Source organism: Mobula birostris, chromosome 6, assembly GCF_030028105.1.
Source record: "Mobula birostris isolate sMobBir1 chromosome 6, sMobBir1.hap1, whole genome shotgun sequence".
Taxonomy (NCBI): domain Eukaryota; kingdom Metazoa; phylum Chordata; class Chondrichthyes; order Myliobatiformes; family Myliobatidae; genus Mobula; species Mobula birostris.
In genome coordinates this window covers 175,106,741-175,126,961 of record NC_092375.1, presented here as the reverse complement: position 1 = coordinate 175,126,961, position 20,221 = coordinate 175,106,741, and the positions used below count along the sequence as shown (strand labels likewise).

At 39.8% G+C, this 20,221-nt stretch overlaps 1 protein-coding gene across 3 annotated transcripts in view; it reads right to left on the bottom strand.

The window, feature by feature from the left end:
- Positions 1–20,221, bottom strand: part of galnt13 (polypeptide N-acetylgalactosaminyltransferase 13) — a 394,116-nt gene that overhangs the window by 266,645 nt on the left and 107,250 nt on the right. For all 3 annotated transcript variants that reach the window (XM_072261955.1, XM_072261953.1, XM_072261954.1), the window contains exon 3: positions 8,911–9,079. In XM_072261955.1, the coding sequence (XP_072118056.1) occupies positions 8,911–9,079 (169 nt within the window). The remainder of the gene's footprint in view (positions 1–8,910; positions 9,080–20,221) is intronic.

Genomic DNA, 20,221 nt, shown 5'->3' with positions numbered 1-20,221 from the left:
CCAGACCAAAGTCGGAGAGGAATAAAATGGACAGAGAAAGCATTGGCTTGACTGCTCAGTGCCAAGGTGTCCTTGAATCTCGGAAAAAAAATCACACCAAATATTTTGCAGATCTATGCCCCACCATTCCTGATCAACCACCTCAGCACAAAGAGAAAAATTATATGAACTTTGTGTAATTATCCTATATGGAAAAATAGATAGCATCAGATGAAGAATCTGACAAAGGAAAGAAAAGAAATGGAGGTCTAGGGGGGAGGGAAGGGTTAGATTGATCTTAGTTGTTTAAAAGCTTGTCATAACATAATGGGTCAAAGGGCCTGTGCTGTCCTATGTTCTATGACATGGGTTATGTTAGGGTGTGTTCTGGAGTTATGGATTACAGCAAATAATAATTTCAACAGCAACCAATCTTCAGATCTGAATGTGGATCATAGATGGAGTTTAGAATGCAGCTCAATAGTGTTCTGGAGCTGCAGAATGAGGTCAATTGCAAATCAAGAAACACACCACCGACCTATGTCTGCACATACACGAATGCTGCTCAGAAACAAAGGTGATTAACGTTTATTTTGGGAGTTTAAAGTGTTGGTATGAAGATGAATTGTTTGAAAATTATGTAATTCAAAGGAAGCATTGTAGATACATTGTGATTATAGAATTGTCCTGCAGTTACCTTTGATCTTTAGCATATAAAAATGTCATGTAATATTGGATCAGGGAGCCTTTTTTTTAAGATTAGATTATGAGGACACTCAGTCCTCGTTTACTGTCATTTAGAAATGCATGCATTAAGAAATGATACAATGTTCCTCCAGAGTGATATCACAAAAAAAACAGGACAAACCAAAGACTAACACTGACAAGATCACATAATTATAACATATATTACAACAGTGCAAAGCAATACTGTAACTTGATAAAGAGCAGACCATGGGGACGGTAAAAAAAAAAGTCTCAAAGTTCCGATCGACTCCCGATAGTCCCGATAGTAGGCAGCAAAAGGGAGAAGCCTCTTCTAAGAGTGTCTCCAGTATGATGCCTGCTTGTTCTGCTGAACAAAGACTTCTATATTCACAGCTTCAGTGTCTCCTGGCGACTTCAATCAATGTCACAACAGGCTTAAAGAATAACTATTTCTCCCTCCACAGATCCTGAATGATTCATGTACCCCAACTTTGTATGTGTTTTTTTAAAATTCTCATCTGCAGTTTTCTTTACAGATGTAGTCAGAACCATCTCCTGTCCTGACTTTCAGTTCACTTATCAGCATCAAAAAAGAATAAATATATATATGCAGAAAGTTTGAAACTAATAACTCACCAGGGGTGATTGATAAGTTTGTGGCCTAAAGTAGAAGGAGATGAGTTATTCACTTCAAACTTTCTGCATACTCACTCAAAGAGTTTACCTGCATGTGCATGTAGTGAGAGCTGTATAACTCATCTCCTTCTACCTTAGGCCACGAACTTATCAATCACCCCTGTGATGGACACTCTGGAGGTCCAAGATCTGTATGCTCCATGACCACTGGACTAAGTGTGTACATGTGGAAGGGGACTATGTTGAAAAATAAATGTGCTAGGTTTTCTAAAATTGTCTAAAATTAAATAATTTTCTAAAATTGACTTAAAATAAGCAGACAGTAGCCCTACATTTTGAAATACTAAGCTAAGCATAGAGGAACTAAATTGGATAATCAAAAATAGACGAGAGCCTGTGATGCAATGAACCTGCAGCTATTATTATGAGAGCTGCACATCAGTTTAATGCTGCTTGCTTGTGAATGATTTCTGTGTCTAGACTGTTAATTGGATATTCATATTAAATTACATATTTAAAACAATGCCAAATAATTGGGAACATTTACAGCCAGCTTGCACTTCTTAAAACTAGCCTGCTTTGTCAAAATCTCCCCATTTTTCTTATATCAGCTTTCTTTAAAGAATTGGACTCCATAATATTCTTATATCTGGAATTATAAGAATCAAAGGATATCGAAAATTCATTTACAAAAGCCCAAGTCTGAAGGAGGGCTGGGATTACCTGTATTTAGGCACTATTACTGAGCTGTCAGTGCCAGGGCTTTAATGTTTTGGCAACAGGGGTCTCCGGATAACCTAGCCCTGGGGCTCCCTTGTGGCTATGTATGGAGTCTAACTCCGTTGTCAATTCTTCCTTGCCAGCCATGCTGTTCTCTAAGTTAGAGAAGCCTGGGACTTCAATAAGTTTGAGTTTTGTTTTGAAAAATTCCATCAGAATTCTAAATCAGATTAGGAGTGTTCTGAATTTACCAGAGACCTCTGTACAAATACCAGTTTCTTTCAATCACTCCTTTCTACCCTCATGGTCAGATAAAACCTACCATGCATGTAGGGAGTAGGATCTAGTTTCTATTGAAGACCTGTACATAGAGTGACGGTTTGCAACATTTAGTCTGCTGAAAGAGAAATTTGAGCTGCCTCATTCACACTTTTTTCGTTACTTACAAATTAAACACTACATTCAATCTAAGATTTGTAATTTTGAAATCCTTCCAGGGAAACATATGTTTTTTGATATTTTAAAGAACCCTCCTGACTCCAGGCATCTCGTTTCTAAGTTTGTATGTTTGTTTGATAAATGCACTGTAGCGTCTACTGTGAAGATTAGAGACGCCTGGAGAGAGGAGTTGGGCATTGAATTATCTGAAGCTGCCTGGGATAAGTGTTTGTCTATGATACAGGCTTGCTCTGTTAGCAGCAGGCACCAACTGATCCAGTTTAAAGTTGCCCACCGTCTCCATAACTCTAAACTTAGATTGCACAGGATTTACCCTTCTATCTCGCCAATGTGTGATAGATGCCAAGAGACAGAAGCCACGTTGTCACACACCTTTCGGTTTTGCCCATTACAGACTGGATTTTGGTCCAAAATATTCGACAGGTACTCAAAGGCCTATAAAAGATCCTTCCCCTTGGAAGCTGGTCTCGCCATATTTGGCTGCTCGCAATCTACTATTTGTTTCCCTGCAGCCATACAACAGTCTCTGACGCTGGGAATGATTGTTGCCAAAAGACTTATCTTGAGGGAATGGAAATCACCTTCTCCCCCTTCCTTTCGGAGATGGATGGTTGATATGATCTCAGTCATACAGGTGGAGAAACTTAGGTTCTTGAGAACCAGTTCAATTAAAAAATTTTCGGTTATCTGGGATCCATTTCTTGCCTACCTGGACGAGGCCGGGGGCAGATGAACAATTTCCCCCCAGCTGATTTCTCACGGCTCTCGTTTGAGATTTAATGTTTAGTATTTTTGAGCAATTTGTACAATAGGCATCCCTCTAATATAATGTCTCTTTCTTTTTTTTGCTTATTTATTTTTATACATGTCTGAACTGGTATGTTCTTGTTGATTTCATTATTTTTTCTGTTTGAAAATTTTGAAAGTATTAAAAAAAACACTAGCCTGTAGCTGAAGGGTATATTGCCTGACTGGGCTGAATAGCTGATAGTGCATGAAAGCTGAGAGATACAAGCATAGGCTTAATATAGTTCTGTCTCTGAAGAGGAAGCATGACCAGAGGCATGTCACAACATCTCTCAAGCATGCTCTGCTAATCAATATTCAGATGGCTAATTTGACTTTGGTCTCAACACCATTTTCTCATTTGTTTCCAATAATGCTCAATATTCCAAGAATTTATGTCAGCCTTCAATGTAGTCAATGGCTTAGCCTCCATAGCTCCGAGTTCCACACCCTCAGAACAAATTTCTAATCTCCATCTCAGATGACCGGAACTTTATTCTGAAACTATAAATTCTCGGTCTAGGTTCACTACCCTCATTCACATCCCTCATCTCACCATCATGTAGCATGTGAAAGATTCAAGTGTAAGATTAATTCCAATCACCTCTACTCCTGGCATACAGGCAGAGACTAAAGAACATAGCACCAATACTGAGGACCAATGAGGTATGGTCAAGAAAGATACAGGAGCGTTTACAGGACTGCTTTGAGTCGATAGACTGGACAATATTCAGGGACTCATCTTCAAATCTAAATGAATATGTCATAGTTGTCAGCGACTTCATCAAAACCTGTGTGGATAGTGTGTGCCTTCAAGAACATACCAGACATATCCCAACTACAAGCTCTGGATGAACCAGGAGATTCAGTCTTTTGAGGCTAGATCCGCGGTGTTCAAGATCAGTGATCCAGAACTATGCAAGAAGTCCCTGTACAACCTACAGAAGCTATTTTAAAAGCGAGAAAACAATTCCGATTGAAGTTCGAGACAGAATCGGATGCAGGTTAACTCTAGCAGGGTTTTCAGGCAAGTACTTCCTACAAGACTGAATTTAACATCATGAATGGCTATGGTACTTCACTCCCAGGTGTGCTCAATGCACGCTTTGAAAGAGAGAATAAAACTACACCTGTGCGATACCCTGCAGAATCTGGTGATCCTGTGATCTCTGGCTTGGAGGCTGACAGCAGAACATCTTTCAAAATGGGTGAACCCTCACAAGACACCAAGCCCAATGGTGTACCTGGTAGGGCAGTGAAAACCTGTGCCAACCAACTGGCAGGATTGTTCAAGGACATATTCAATTTCTCACTGCCACAGGATGACAGTCACATCCAAGAAGAGCAGGATGAGCTGCCTCAACCACCATCACCTAGATGCACTCACATAGAAACATAGAAACAAAGAAAATAGGTGCAGGAGTAGGCCATTCAGCCCTTCGAGTCTGCACCGCCATTCAGTATGATTATGGCTGATCAACCAACTCAGAACCCTGTACCAGCCTTCTCTCCATACCCCCGATCCCTTTAGCCACAAGGGCCATATCTAACTCCCTCTTCAATATAACCAATGAACTGGCCTCAACTGTTTCCTGTGGCACAGAATTCCACAGATTCACCACTCATTGGGTGAAGAAGATTTTCCTCATCTCAGTCCTAAAAGGCTTCCCCTTTATCCTCAAACTGTGACCCCTCGTTCTGGACTTCCCCAACATCGGGAACAATCTTCCTGCATCTAGCCTGTCCAATCCCTTTAGAATTTTATATGCTTCAATAAGATCCCCCCTCAATCTTCTAAATTCCAGCGAGTATAAGCCTAGTTGATCCAGTCTTTCATCATATGAAAGTCCTGCCATCCCACGAATCAATCTGGTGAACCTTCTTTGTACTCCCTCTATGGCAAGAATGTCTTTCCTCAGATTAGGGGACCAAAAATGCACAAAATACTCCAGGTGTGGTCTCACCAAGGCCTTGTACAACTGCAGTAGTACCTCCCTGCTCCTGTACTCGAATCCTCTTGCTATGAATGCCAGCATACCATTTGCCTTTTTCACCGTCTGCTGTACCTGCATGCCTACTTTCAATGACTGGTGTACAATGACACCCAGGTCGCGTTGCACCTCCCCTTTTCCTAATCGGCCACCATTCAGTTAATAATCTGTTTTCCTATTTTTGCCACCAAAGTGGATAACCTCACATTTATCCACATTAAATTGCATCTGCCATGAATCTGCCCACTCACCCAACCTATCCAAGTCACCCTGAATCCTCTTAGCATCCTCCTCACAGCTAACACTGCCGCCCAGCTTCGTGTCATCCGCAAACTTGGAGATGCTGCATTTAATTCCCTCATCCAAGTCATCTATATATATTGTAAACAACTGGGGTCCCAGCACTGAGCCTTGCGGTACCCCACTACACTACCCCAGTACATCTCCTTTAATTAAAAAATGATTATGTATTGCAATGTACTGATGCCGCAAAACAAATTTCATGACATATGCCACTAATATTAAATGTGATTCTGATTTGGATGCCCAGTCGTGGGTGGACCAGATAGCAAAGACACATTCACTCAAGTGCCAAATCACACAGTGGAGGATATGATTCTGCACAGAACAGGTAGCTGCAAACTGAGACGGTCCTGGATGCCACAAAACAATACCACTATCAAGAATATTGCAGGTGCTAGCTCAGAAAGCAAAGGCAGGAAAGTCCTTTTGCAGAGGAATTCAGTGGAGCAGGTTAGAGAGCAGCTAAAAGGCAAACACATCACAAAGCTAAATGTCATTGGATAGTTTACCAGAAAACACAAGGACACTTCAAACATCTACAGAGTCTGACGCAGGGTTTTGCACAGAGCTTGGAGTCTAGCTTGATAGTGGTGTCCAACTCCATCTACAAATTTGTTGACCCAATCAAAATACAGCATCTAATAGCTAGATGTTGCAGTTTGCAGTGATATACAGGCAGAAATCACCGAATGTCCGGGTGCCATCATGGCCGTGAATTGCAATATTCAAAACAACTGAATGATCATGAAGCAATTCCTCCAGACTATTGCTGGCAATTCCAAGCTCAACAGGTCTATGATACACAAACATTCATCCTCCCGTCCAAGCAACACACACGAACACTTGCAGCAGTGTGTACTATCTACAAGACCCACTGCAACAACTCACCAAAGTTCTGAAGGCAGCACCACGGCCACTACCATCTCGAAGGACGAGAACAGCAGATGCCTGGGAACTCGACCACTTGGAAATCCCCTTCCAAGTCACTCACCATCCTGACTTGGGAACATATTCCTTCACTGTCACTGGGTCAATATCATGGAATTCTCTCCCTAACTACACTGTGGGTGTACCTACACCTCAGGGACTGCAGCAGTTCAAGGCAGCACCTTCTCAAGGACAACTAGAGATGGGTAATAAATGCTGGTTTAGCTGGCGACGCCCACGTCCCGTAAAATGAATGAATAAATTAAAAAAAAAACACAAAATGCTGGAGGAACTCCGGACAGGCAGCATCTATGGAAAAAAGTACAGTCGACATTTCAGGCAGAGATCCAGGTTTCCAGCATCTGCAGATTTTCTCTTCTTTGTCATCTTCCCATCCATCCCAGTTCATCAGAGCAATTCACAGCCATGATGGTAACAGTCAATATTCAGTGATTTCTGCTTGTGTTGCAATGGAAGTTGAAATACATTGCTAAGGTATTTTTTTTTTGCACACACACACAAAGTCTGTTTGATCACATATCAAACTTCACAAAGCAAACTACTGAAGAATAATTGAACCATGTTAAAGACCAGCATAATAGACCACTTTGATAAAGGCAATTATTGTTTCACACTTTTAATATGCTAAAGTTACCTAACACCTCTTAGCTCATGTTCCAAATAGCAGGTCTTAATGTCTGCAGGTATACACTACCTCTTTCACAAAAGTGATAATGGTTTGGTCCATTGTGAAAATGTCAGCACTTTTCTTTTCCTTTTCAGGGGATTCCTTTTTCTTTGTAAAGGGTCAATGAAGAAGATGGATTTGGCTAAGATACTACCCTGTAGAATCAGCTGGGGTGATTTAACTCAAACAGCCGCTGTTATTTTCATTTGAGCCAGGTACAATTCCAATGATACAAACATTCGCTCTTGAAGTTCACTTATTTCAGTTTCATCAGGATCTGGTAAAATTCAAACAGAGTCAATGCATTTTGAACACACTGGGCTGACACATTCTTCTGCTGAGATCCTTTATCCTTCTCTATGTTCTAGCCACCTGCCTGTTCTTGATGGCTTTTACCCATCCTTCCAGTTCAATATTCATTACGAAATTATAATTCGTACACTCAAGCCTGAAAACAATTTCTGTATCCAGATGCCTTAATCTCAGGAACAAATTCTTTTGGCATGTGCCTCACCACTCCATGAGCCTTTCCGCAACTTGTAATTATAGACAACAGCACAGTTGAAATAACCAAATTAATTTGCTAGCAGCTAGCCTGAAAACGGACAAACGGGGAGGGAGGGAGGGTGTGTATATGCACGCGCGTATGATTCCTCGTGCTGTTGTGTTTGAAGATTTTCACAGAGATAATCAAAGAAAGGTAAGTCTGTGCTAAATATTCATCATCATCAAAAGAAAAATTGTTGCCCAAACATCACAAAGACTTTTCTTTGACCAGGGAGAAGTGTTTTTAAGTGCAGCCTAAATATTTTTAAAGTACAGAACGACACAACTCCATTCTCGCCCTCACATCGAAGTTGCTGGTGAATGCAGCAGGCCAGGCAGCATCTCTAGGAAGAGGTACAGTCGACGTTTCGGGCTGAGACCCTTTGTCAGGACTAACTGAAAGACCTGACGAAGGGTCTCGACCCGAAACGTCGACTGTACCTCTTCCTAGAGATGCTGCCTGGCCTGCTGCGTTCACCAGCAACTTTGATGTGTGTTGCTTGAATTTCCAGCATCTGCAGAATTCCTCGTGTTTCCATTCTAGTCCTCTTCTTTTCATTCGCACAATATTCTTGTATGGCTGAATTCCATAGTTTTAATTCCTCACTGAAGAGCAGAGGAAACCCATTTATATGGCCTGACTACATGATGACTATGTACTTACCAAAAAGGACATGAGCACATGAAACTCTACTCATGCGAAACATGGCCAGTTAACAACTCACTTAAAGGTGGCAAAACTTATTAATCCTATTCTACCTAATTTTTAGCTGGCCGGTGGTGTAATGGCATCAGCACAGGACTTCAGGGCCAATGGGCCTGGCTTCGAACCCAGCCAGCTACTTGCATACTTTCCATCCATGCTAGGTTGGGCACCGAGCTAGCAACTCACCCTCAAAAAAACAAACGAATGCTAAGGAAACGATAAAATAGGCCGCCCGATGCACCATAAGGTGTGAAAAGGAACAGCAAAGCTCACTAATTAATTTACTCTGCACACAACTTTAAATCACTGAACTGTTCTGCCGAGGAAATCTGATCTTGATGCAAGTATGAGTAGCTTAGATTATAAGTGTGTCCACATTTTAAAGAAATTATGATTTATGTTGTCATTTGTACATCATTTATAACAGAAAACCAATACAGTGAAATGCGAAGTAGACTTACCCTTCCAATCTCACATCTGGAAGAGTTCTATTCAGTGCAATCATGTCACTAGCCATGAGATTAAACTGATTGATTTTGAACAAATCTCTCATTTTCTCCTGATCTTCTTTAGGAATATGGACAGCCTTTCCCATTTCACCCGGACCTTCTTGTGTTCTGGATATGACAGCTGGAACACATAATGAAAGTCAGAGCATGAAATACAAAACATATACATAGACACAGCAGCATAATTTGTTTTAATTAAATATATATCTATACAAATATTCCATCATAAATGCCATATTTTTCACATTAAACAGATATATTTCATGTCAATTGTAAAGCATAACAGAGTACAAATTCAGAAATAGGACTTCAGTAAAGTATTCCACTCCAGGTCATACAATTTGCTTGATCTGCAAGACCATTACAAACAAGACGGTGTCAAGAGCCAGAGGTTCTTTGGAAACAAATGTCTAGGAAGTAATATGCTAGAGGAAAGAACAGAGAATAGACACATTAATAAATGGCAAATACCAAAATTCTGAAATTAAAACAGAATGCTGGAAGAAACCTCTGGAAATCAGACAGCATCACTGGAAAGAGGAAATTTCATCACCCAGGACATGCCCTCTTGCCAATGCTACCATCAGAAAGGAGGTACAGGAGCCTGAAGGCACACACTCAATGATGCAGGAACAACATCTTCCTCTCTGTCATCTGATTTCTGAATGGACATCGAACACTACCTCACGACTTCATTATTTTTATTTTTGCACTACTTAATTATTATATATATATATATATATATATATATATATATATATATATATAATACACACACACATATACATACACACACTTACTGTAATTCAGTTTTTTTTTCCCCTATTATTATGTATTGGTTTGTACTGCCACCTCAAAGACAACAAATTTTGTGACATATGCCAGTGATATTAAACTTGATTCTGAACACTTCAGATCCAGGATGCTTCTCCAGAACTGAGAAAAGCAATATACTGAAAAGTAGAATAGACAGCCCTCAGTTCTAATAGAGTCTGAAGACCTGAAATGTAAGTAGTGATCCCGTTGTCCAGCTGAGTTTATCTGCTGTGAAAACGTCAAATAGGAAATGGGTGATGTAACAGTGGTGTGCTGTGCACAAAGTCACCAGAGCGCCACTGAAGCTAGTAGATACAGAAGGGTTTTATTCAACAAAGTGAGCAGCAGCCATCACATTGAGACCCTTTTGGAGTAAGAGGCCTGTTCGAACCAATATTACATGATATTTTATATGCTAAAGATCAAAGGATAATTCTATGGTTACATTGCATCTACAATGCTTCCTTTGAATCAGATACAACTTTCACACTTCTTTCTTTGCTTTTACACTTCATTCTTCGCACCCACACTCCAGACACCCAAAATGAATATTAATCAGTATTGTCTGGCTTTCAATTAATTGGAGTCCACAGCTCAAGGAAACTATTGTCCAGGGCTGCATTTTTAATTTAATCTACACTCCATGTTCAGGTCTAAAGATTGGTTGCTGATATTAATATTTTGCTATATATCCTACCTCCAGAATACATTCCAACAGTAACAATGCAAATTTATCAGGAAATTGTCTGCTTTCATGATTCCTACATCTTCTTTGAAGATGGGGAAAATTTGGCTAAAATATACTGACTAAATTAATGCTAATGTTGGATTACAGGGTCAAAGATTTGAATCATCAAACTATGCTGCAACTATGAAGTTAGTCATCATTTTCACAATTCCATGCTTACTACAGGGGTCTTAAGGTGACGGGGTGTCAGTTGATTTAGAAAGTCCTAACAATTTATGAAGGTAACAGTACATGCCACATAGCAAAAGTGACGCCATTTAAAGGATTATTTTCATATTCAAATGTATGAGGGTAGTATTGTACATTCAAAAATATAAAAGAATACATAGTCATACTTTATTGATCCCAGAGGAAATTGGTTAAATACATTAAAAAGAATATAAAAAGAATATCAAACTATAAAAATGAGAATGGAATTTTGAAATGCTTAATTGATTATAAATAGACTTTGAAGTAAGCCAAGTCTGGAAAAGATGTGGTTAAGTGCATCTGTTCTATTACCATACTTAAATTAAGCACAGAATTTAATTACTAATAAGCTGCTAAATTTGGTAATCAAAAATAATTCAGTAACAATTCAACTAATTTGTTTACTTCCCTCTCATCTTCTCCCCACCCACTACCAATTTTAAGTTTTTCCATTAACAATTGAAAAATCATAAAATACTGTTCTACATTCTAACTATTTTATCACCACAAAAACAATTAACAAAGCTTAAACACATGAAACTCTGTAGATGCTGGAAACCCAGAGCAACGTAGAAAGTGCTGGAGGAACTCAGCAGCTCAAGCAGCATCTATGGAAATAAATAAACATACCACATTTCGGGCAGAGGCCCTTCTTTGGGACCAAAAAGGAAAGAGGAAGATGACTGAATAAAAAGGTGGGGGGAGGGGAAGGAGGATATCTAGAAAGCCAGGTGGATGAGAAAAGTCCAGGGCTGGAGTGAAATGAATCTGATGGGAGAGGAGAATAAAAATATTTGGCCACTGGGAAGTTCTGCTTTTGGCAGATGGGGTGAAGGTGCTCCATTCACCAAACTAAGCTTATTGATCATAGTTACACATTTTTAAAAATCAGATGGTGGAAATCTGTAGCATGAGCTATGTCCTTCTTCCCTGCTGCTTCACCTGCTGAGAGCTTCCAACTTTTCTTGTGGCAATATAAATGGATCTGTATAGATTTACTACTAAATCTTGTTCAAAGAAATCCTTTCTACAATCCCCTGCATACCATGTTTTTGCAAGATGGGATGTCAGTTTTTGCAAGCTATAATTTATATTTAGTACAAATATACTCAGTGGATACTTTTATTAGATACCTCCTATTCTTAATAAAGTGGCCACCGGGTGTATGTTCATGGTCTTCTGCTGCTATAGCTCATCAATGTGTTGTGCGTTCAAAGATGCTCTTCTGCACAGCATTGTTGATTATTCACGTTACTATCACGTTCCTGTCCGCCTGAACCAGTCTGGCCATCCTCCCCTGATCTCTTTCGTTAACAAGAATGGCTGCTCACTGGATGGTTTTGTTTCTCACACCACTCTCTGTAAACTCCCGAGCCTGTTATTATGGTCTTATGGACCTGTGCATGAAAATCCCAGGCAGTCAGAAGTTTCTCATTTCTTCCCCATTCTTATGTTTGGTCTGAAAAACAACTGAACCGCTTGACCATGTCTGCATACGTTAATGCAATGAGCTGCTGCCACGTTTGTCTAATTAGATATTAGCATTAACAAGCAAGTGTACCTAATAAAGAGGCCACTGATGGTAAATGCTCATTAAAAATGCAACTTAAAAAATAATCAATATTAGCATTTAATTCACAATGTATTGCAACTACTATAACGATTGACTTTTAAGTCATCAGGATTTAGCCATTTTGGACAGTGAGCAACTGCTGGAGGTGACACTGAATGACACCATTAGACATGTTTTTCTCCAAAGAGGCCTCGGGACTTCTTCCTGGTGTTGCTCAATATGCAGAAGCAGCAATTTTGGTAAAGTAAGGATACTCAGAGACAATCCAATTTCCTTGTCTATACTCAACCTGATGTCATGTGACACTGGGACTCACAAAACTACATCCTTTAGTCTGCATACCACACGCTGCCACATACAGGTTTTGCCCACTAAAAGGGCAAGACAAATTCAGAACCTAATGGAGAGGCCTAGATTGTTATTTGCAGATAACAATGATGGGTTGTTAATGAGGAAAAAAAAAAGCATGCAGATGCTGTAAGCTTGACAGAAAAACAAATTGCTGGAAGCAGTCTGCATGTCAGGCAATACCCAAGGACAGAGCAACAGCTTCCAGAATTGTCTGCTTTTACTGCCATGCTGCTGCTTTCATACTTTGTGACATGTTTCCAATTTAGTCACCTGTCCACAGATATTTACAAAGTGAACTTTGCCAGATCAAGTGGACTGGAAGCATTGTTGCCATGTCACAGACATCCCCCCTCTCCAGGAAGTTCAAACTGTTTGTATCAAGTAGGAATTTGGAGAAACAATAAATAAACTTTTATTGAACATTGTGTGTCTAATAGCATAATGATGCTCATGCTTTGCAATAGTTCAACTAAGCTAAAAGTGTTTTGTCGATGATTTTCATTTGTGCTCATTGACTGAGGCTGCTTGCTTAAGTGTCCAAATATAATCAGCCAGCATTGATAGATTCCAGTTGACCCGATACATTTCTGCATGACCGCAATGTCCTAGTGAAATCACTCACAATGCTCATTACTGACAGTGCCAAGATTTGTAGGAAAGAAGTCTAAATGGGAATGCAGAAAATTAATCTTTTGTGACATGTTGCACCTCACGATTTTGTATGCTTGAAGCATGTTGTCAACCAGCTGCAAGTAGTTTGGTGCTCCGTAGTTGCCAAAAAAGTTTTCAATAACATCATTGAATGCCATCCACGTGATTTTCTCTGATCCCACTAAAAGTTTGTCAAATTGCCTGTCATTGATGTCCTGTTTGACCAACAAAAATGCTTTCCTTAATCTTAGCATCAATTATTCTGGGAAACATCTGTCTCAAAAATCAAATCCTTCTAAAACCTGTCCTGCCATGCAGCATCCACCCTGCCTAAGCATGCCTGGACAAGATAGAAAACTTCTCAGCTTACATTGTGGGCAACTTTTTAACTGACTTGAATCATGAATTGAAATAACAAAGAGGTGATCTTTTTTAAATGGTGTGTGATAGGGAAATTTCATTGGCATTTTCATGATCAGCAGCCCAACATCCATAAAATACACCCAAAAGTATTCAGGAAGCAAAATCTTTGTTGTCCAGTGTTATCTCACAAAGCTATAAAGTGAAAAGAAATTGCTGGAAATCTATTTTCACAGGCATTATGCAGGTGGTAAATTTGGGTATAACCACATCAGGATGGTCTCAGAATGCAAAAATGGATGATCATGTGCTTTGTATAGTTAGTCAAATTTGAAGAGTTGGTTCTTTTAAATATAATAATCATAACAACCAAACAAAGAGTTTCAGTTACCAAGGACTGCAGTTCACTTCACCTAAATCCAAAGCAAATGCAGTCAGATGGCATTTAACAAACAGATTGATGGAATGCACCATATGGTACAAAATGAATACATTCACTATACTGCGCCAAATCAGTGAACAGGATAAGAACTGCAATGAATATTTAAGTACATCTTTTGAATTAAATCATGTCCTTTCACTTTGTATTCACTACAAAGAGGGCCGCCAATATTAATAAAAGGCCGTTTATTTTTCCAACCATAAATCGTAATACACTACAAAACATAATCAAACATGTCGTTTCATGAATCAAATAAAATCATAAGGATAAATGATTTTCCATTGGTACAATCGTGTATTACGGTGCTTCTTTCAAATGGAGCAGTTATCAATTCAATATCAATTAGTTTCAACGTATCCAGGTTAAAGAGGAAATGTGTTACTAGGAATCCCAGAACCTTGTCACTTTAAAACAATAGAATAATTATTGCCTCATTTTTATCTGTAAAGACATATCTTGTCCGATAACAGTCAGCAACTATACAGATGTTAATAACTTAACACTTCACATCTGTAAAACAAAATTTCAATCAAAATTACTTCTGATTGGAGTACAACAATTGTAAAACAGCAAAAGTATCAAAACATGGAAAATAGATTTCAGAAATGAAAATAAAGTACGAGTGAAGGAAGCAAAAATCTTACCTAAATCTCCCTAAAGGAAATCAATTAAACTGCATGCCACAAACACAAATTGCGTAAGAACATAAGAAATAGCTCAGGGTTCAAAGAGATTTGTTTCCTTTCAGGCAGCTGGCAATAGGAGCAGGAAATGGCAATTTAGCTCTTAGGGATATTCTGCCATTCAGCAAAATTTTGGTTTATCTTTAACTTCATAAATGTTCTAATCCAAAATTCTACTGACTTGTTCTGAATAAACTAAATGTTCCACTGCCCTTGGGTTTGAGAATTCCAAAGATTCACCACCCTCTGGAAAAACTTCTCATCTCAATCCTGAACAGCCCACCAATTATTCCCAAATTCCAGCTTTTAGTTCTACACTCATTCACCACAGAAAACATCTTTCTTGGATTTCACCTGCTGAACCCTGCTCGAAATTCCCATCTAACTACCGAACATGGGACAATTCTTTCAATCTCTCCTCGCATGACAAGCACATCATCCCTGGAACCAGCCGACAGAGTCCATGCTACTCTGTTGGAGTTGGGTAAGTGGAGCAAGTTGTGTGAATGGTGGAATATTTGGATTATTAGTTTAGATTTTTGGCAATAACAAATGCAGCTATTGTAACTTGCAACACCAGCATTAAATATAGAAATCCAGATGTTGCTTTTGGGAATGATCTCCTCCATGTTGCAATCCTCAGTACTAGACTTGAGACAAATTATTAGCAGCATGTCCTTTGAATATTTAGCCATTGGTTCCTCACGAAATATGACTGAAAATATTTTGGAATAGTCCACCATGAAATTTGTTGCTTTGAGGCAATACAGTGCAATAATATTTAATAATGTCACATCGTAGGAAAAACATTAAAATATTTTGCTTATTTTACCTTCTTTGTTACTTTACCTTCTGTATTTTCCAATGCTCCCCACCACTTCGGTTTTCTCCATACAAATTAAATACAATTGAATATTTTCAGCATTTTACTTGCGAGTTGGACTCTGCAGGTCTGAGGATTTCACAATCTAACTAGTTTAAGAGTCTTCCTGTTGCTTTCTCTGTGCACAGATGCTACAATCCCCTTGCAAAAGACGGCAAGCCAGATGAAGCATCGGCATGTGGTGAATTGGGTTACCAAATGTCCTGTATTGAATAGGTCATGGTGTATCTCTATTTTTTTCCATGCAAAATTGATATGGAATACCAATTTTCCAATAAATTCAATAGGAATTATGTAGGCAGAACAGCAAATTCAGGAGCAGCTACTAACGTCAAACAGTTTAGTCATAATCATGCTTTATTGATCCTGGGGGAAATTGGTTTTTGTTACAGTTGCACCATAATTAAATAGTAATAAAACCATAATTAATTAAATAGTAATATGTAAATTATGCCAGGAAATAAGTCCAGGATCAGCCTCTTGGCTCAGGGTGTCTGGGTGTTACTTTAACGATTGACGAGTATGATTGAATTTTGCATTCAGATGGAGGATGAAACAGTTAGATCTAAAACTAGTGTATTATGCTTGAACAAGGGAGAATATAACAGGATGAGGGTGTTGTTGGTTAATGTGGATTGGGAGCACAGGCTATTTGGTAGGACAGTTGAGGAACAGTGGAATACTTTCAAAGAGATTTTTCACAATGCTCAACACAAGTATATTCCAGTCAAAAGTAAGGACAGTAAGTGTGAGGAGAGCCAGCCTTGGATAACTAAGAAAATAAAAGATAGTACCAAATTAGAAGCTCATGTGTACAAAGTCACAAAGAGTAGTGGGAGACTAGAGGATTGGAAAAACTGTAAAAAGCAACAGAGAACAACTGGAAAGGGAAGATAGAGTATGAAAGTAAATTAGCACTAAATATAAAAACAGTTAGCAAAAGCTTTTGTAAATATATAAAGCAGAAGAGGGTGGCTAAAGTCAACGTAGGTCCCTTGGAAAACAAGAAGGGGAAATTGATATTGGGTGATAAGGAAATGGCTGAGGCACTGAACGACTATTTTGTGTCAGTCTTCACAGTGGAGGACACGTCTAATATGCCAAAGAAGGATGTTATGGACGAAATGGGAGGTGATGACCTTGATAAAATCACTGTCACTAAAGAGATAGTGATGAGCAAACTAGAGGGCCTGAAGGTAGATAAGTCCCCTTTTCCTGATGGGATGCAACCCAGGGTGCTGAAAGAATTGGCGGAGGTTATAGTAGACATGTTGGTAATCATTTATCAAAACTCTCTAGACTCTGGGCAGGTCCCGGCAGACTGGAAGACAGCAAATGTCACGCCACTTTTTAGGCCAGTTAGCTTAACATCTGTAGTTGGGAAAATGCTTGAAGCTCCCATTAAGGAAGAAATAGCGAAACATTTAGAATGGAGTGGTTCCTTTAGACAGACGCAGCATGGATTCAGAAAGGGCAGGTCCTGTTTGACAAACTTACTGGAGTTCTTTAAGGACAGGATGAGTGCAGTGGATAGAGGGGAACAGGTCGATGTCATATACTTGGATTTCCAGAAGGCATTCGATAAAGTGTTGCACAAGAGACTTATAAATAAGATACAGATGCATGGAGTCGGAGGAAGTGTATTGGCATGGATAGTGGATTCGTTAACCGATAGAAGGCAGAGAGTTGGTATTAATAGGTGTTTCTCCAGTTGGCAGTCTATGGTGAGTGTCGATAGGCCGGATGGCCTACTCCTGCTCCTATTTCTTATGTTCTTATGACTACATTCGAAGACTCCAGGTAGACACAACAGCTGAACACTGCAGGTAAGAAGTCAATTACTCTCAACTGCCCAAGAGGACAGCTGATTTGCTGAGCATATTATACAGACCTGGATGCCTCTTGTCAATCGCCTAGTCCTCTCTTAGACCATAAGACCATAAGACAAAGGAGCAGAAGTAGGCCATTCGGCCCATCGAGTCTACTCCGCCATTTTATCATGAGCTGATCCATTTTATCCTATTTAGTCCCACTGCCCCGTCTTCTCACCATAACCTTTGATGCCCTGGCTACTCAGATACCTATCAATCTCTGCCTTAAATACACCCAATGACTTGGCCTCCACTGCTGCCTGCGGTAACAAATTCCATAGATTCACCACCCTCTGACTAAAAAAATTTTTTCGCATTTCTGTTCTGAAAGGGCGCCCTTCAATCCTGAAGTCATGCCCTCTCGTACTAGACTCCCCCATCATGGGAAACAACTTTGCCACATCCACTCTGTCCATGCCTTTTAACATTCGAAATGTTTCTATGAGGTCTCCCCTCATTCTTCTAAACTCCAAGGAATACAGTCCAAGAGCGGACAAACGTTCCTCATATGTTAACCCTCTCATTCCCGGAATCATTCTAGTGAATCTTCTCTGTACCCTCTCCAACGTCAGCACATCCTTTCTTAAATAAGGAGACCAAAACTGCACACAGTACTCCAAGTGAGGGCTCACTAGCGCCTTATAGAGCCTCAACATCACATCCCTGCTCCTATACTCTATTCCCCTAGAAATGAATGCCAACATTGCATTCGCCTTCTTCACTACTGACTCAACCTGGAGGTTAACTTTAAGGGAAACCTGTACGAGGACTCCCAAGTCCCGTTGCACCTCAGAACTTTGAATTCTTTTCCCATTTAAATAATAGTCTGCCCGTTTATTTTTTCTGCCAAAGTGCATAACCATACACTTTCCAACATTGTACTTCATTTGCCACTTCTCTGCCCATTCTTCCAATCTATCCAAGTCTCTCTGCAGACTCTCCGTTTCCTCAGCACTACCGGCCCCTCCACCTATCTTCGTATCGTCAGCAAACTTAGCCACAAAGCCACCTATTCCATAATCCAAATCGTTGATGTACAATGTAAAAAGAAGCAGCCCCAACACTGATCCCTCTGGAAAACCACTGGTAACCGGCAGCCAACCAGAATAGGATCCCTTTATTCCCACTTTCTGTTTCCTGCCAATCAGCCAACGCTCTATCCACGCATGTAACTTTCCCGTAATTCCATGGGTTCTTATCTTGTTAAGTAGCCTCATGTGTGGCACCTTGTCAAAGGCCTTCTGAAAATCCAAATATACAACATCCACTGCATCTCCCTTGTCTAGCCTACTGGTAATTTCCTCAAAAAATGGTAATAGGTTTATCAGGCAGGATTTTCCTTTAAGGAATCCATGCTGAGTTCTGCCTATCTTGTCATATGCCTCCAGGTACTCTGTAACCTCATCCTTGACAATCGACTCCAACAACTTCCCAACCACCGACGTCAAGCTAACAGGTCTATAATTTCCTTTTTGCTTCCTTGCCCCCTTCTTAAATAGCGGTGTGACATTTGCAATCTTCCAGTCTTCCGGAATCATGCCAGAATCTATCGACTTTTGAAAGATCATCGCTAATGCCTCCACAATCTCCACAGCTACTTCTTTCAGAACACGAGGGTGCATTCCATCTGGTCCAGGAGATTTATCGACCTTTAGCCTATTCAGCTTCCTGAGTACTTTCTCTGTCGTAATTGTAACTGCGCATACTTCTCTTCCCTGCTACCCTTGAGTGTCCGGTATCCTGCTGTCTTCCTCAGTGAAGACTGATGCAAAATACTTGTTCAGTTCCTCTGCCATCTCCTCATCTCCCATTACAATTTCTCCAGTATCATTTTCTATCGGTCCTATATCTACTCTCACCTGTCTTTTACTCTTTATATACTTGATAAAGCTTTTAGTATCCTCTTTGATATTATTTGCTGGTTTCCTTTCATAGTTAATCTTTTCTCTCTTAATGACCTTCTTGGTTTCCTTTTGTAAGGTTTTAAAAACTTCCCAATCCTCTGTCTTCCCACTAATTTTTGCTTCCTTGTATGCCCTCACCTTTGCTTTAACTTTGGCTTTGACTTCTCTTGTCAACCACGGTTGCATCCTCTTTCCACTCAAAAATTTCTTCTTTTTTGGAATATACCTGTCTTGCACATTCCTCATTTCTCGCATAAACTCCAGCCACTGCTGCTCTGCTGTCTTTCCCGCCAGTGTCTCTTTCCAGTCAACTTTGGCCAGTTCCTCTCTCATGCCACTGTAATTTCTTTTACTCCACTGAAACACCGACACACCAGATTTCGGCTTTTCTTTTTCTCATTTCACAGTGAACTCAATCATGTTATGATCACTGCCTCCTAAGGGTTCCTTCACCTCAATCTCTCCAATCACCTCTGGTTCATTACACAATACCCAATCCAGTACAGCCAATCCCCTAGTGGGCTCAACAAGCTGTTCTAAAAAACCATCTCGCAGACATTCTACAAATTCTCTCCCTTGAGATCCAGTGCTGACCTGATTTTTCCAATCTACTCGCATGTTAAAATCCCCCACAGTTATCATAACACTGCCCTTCTGACAAGCCTTTTCTATTTCCTGTTGTTATTTGTAGTCCACATCCCTGCAGCTCTTTGTATACCTTTAATCTTTCAATCATTTTGCCAATCTAGTTGCAGCCATTAACCAATTCAACTGGATGACTTCTATAACTTA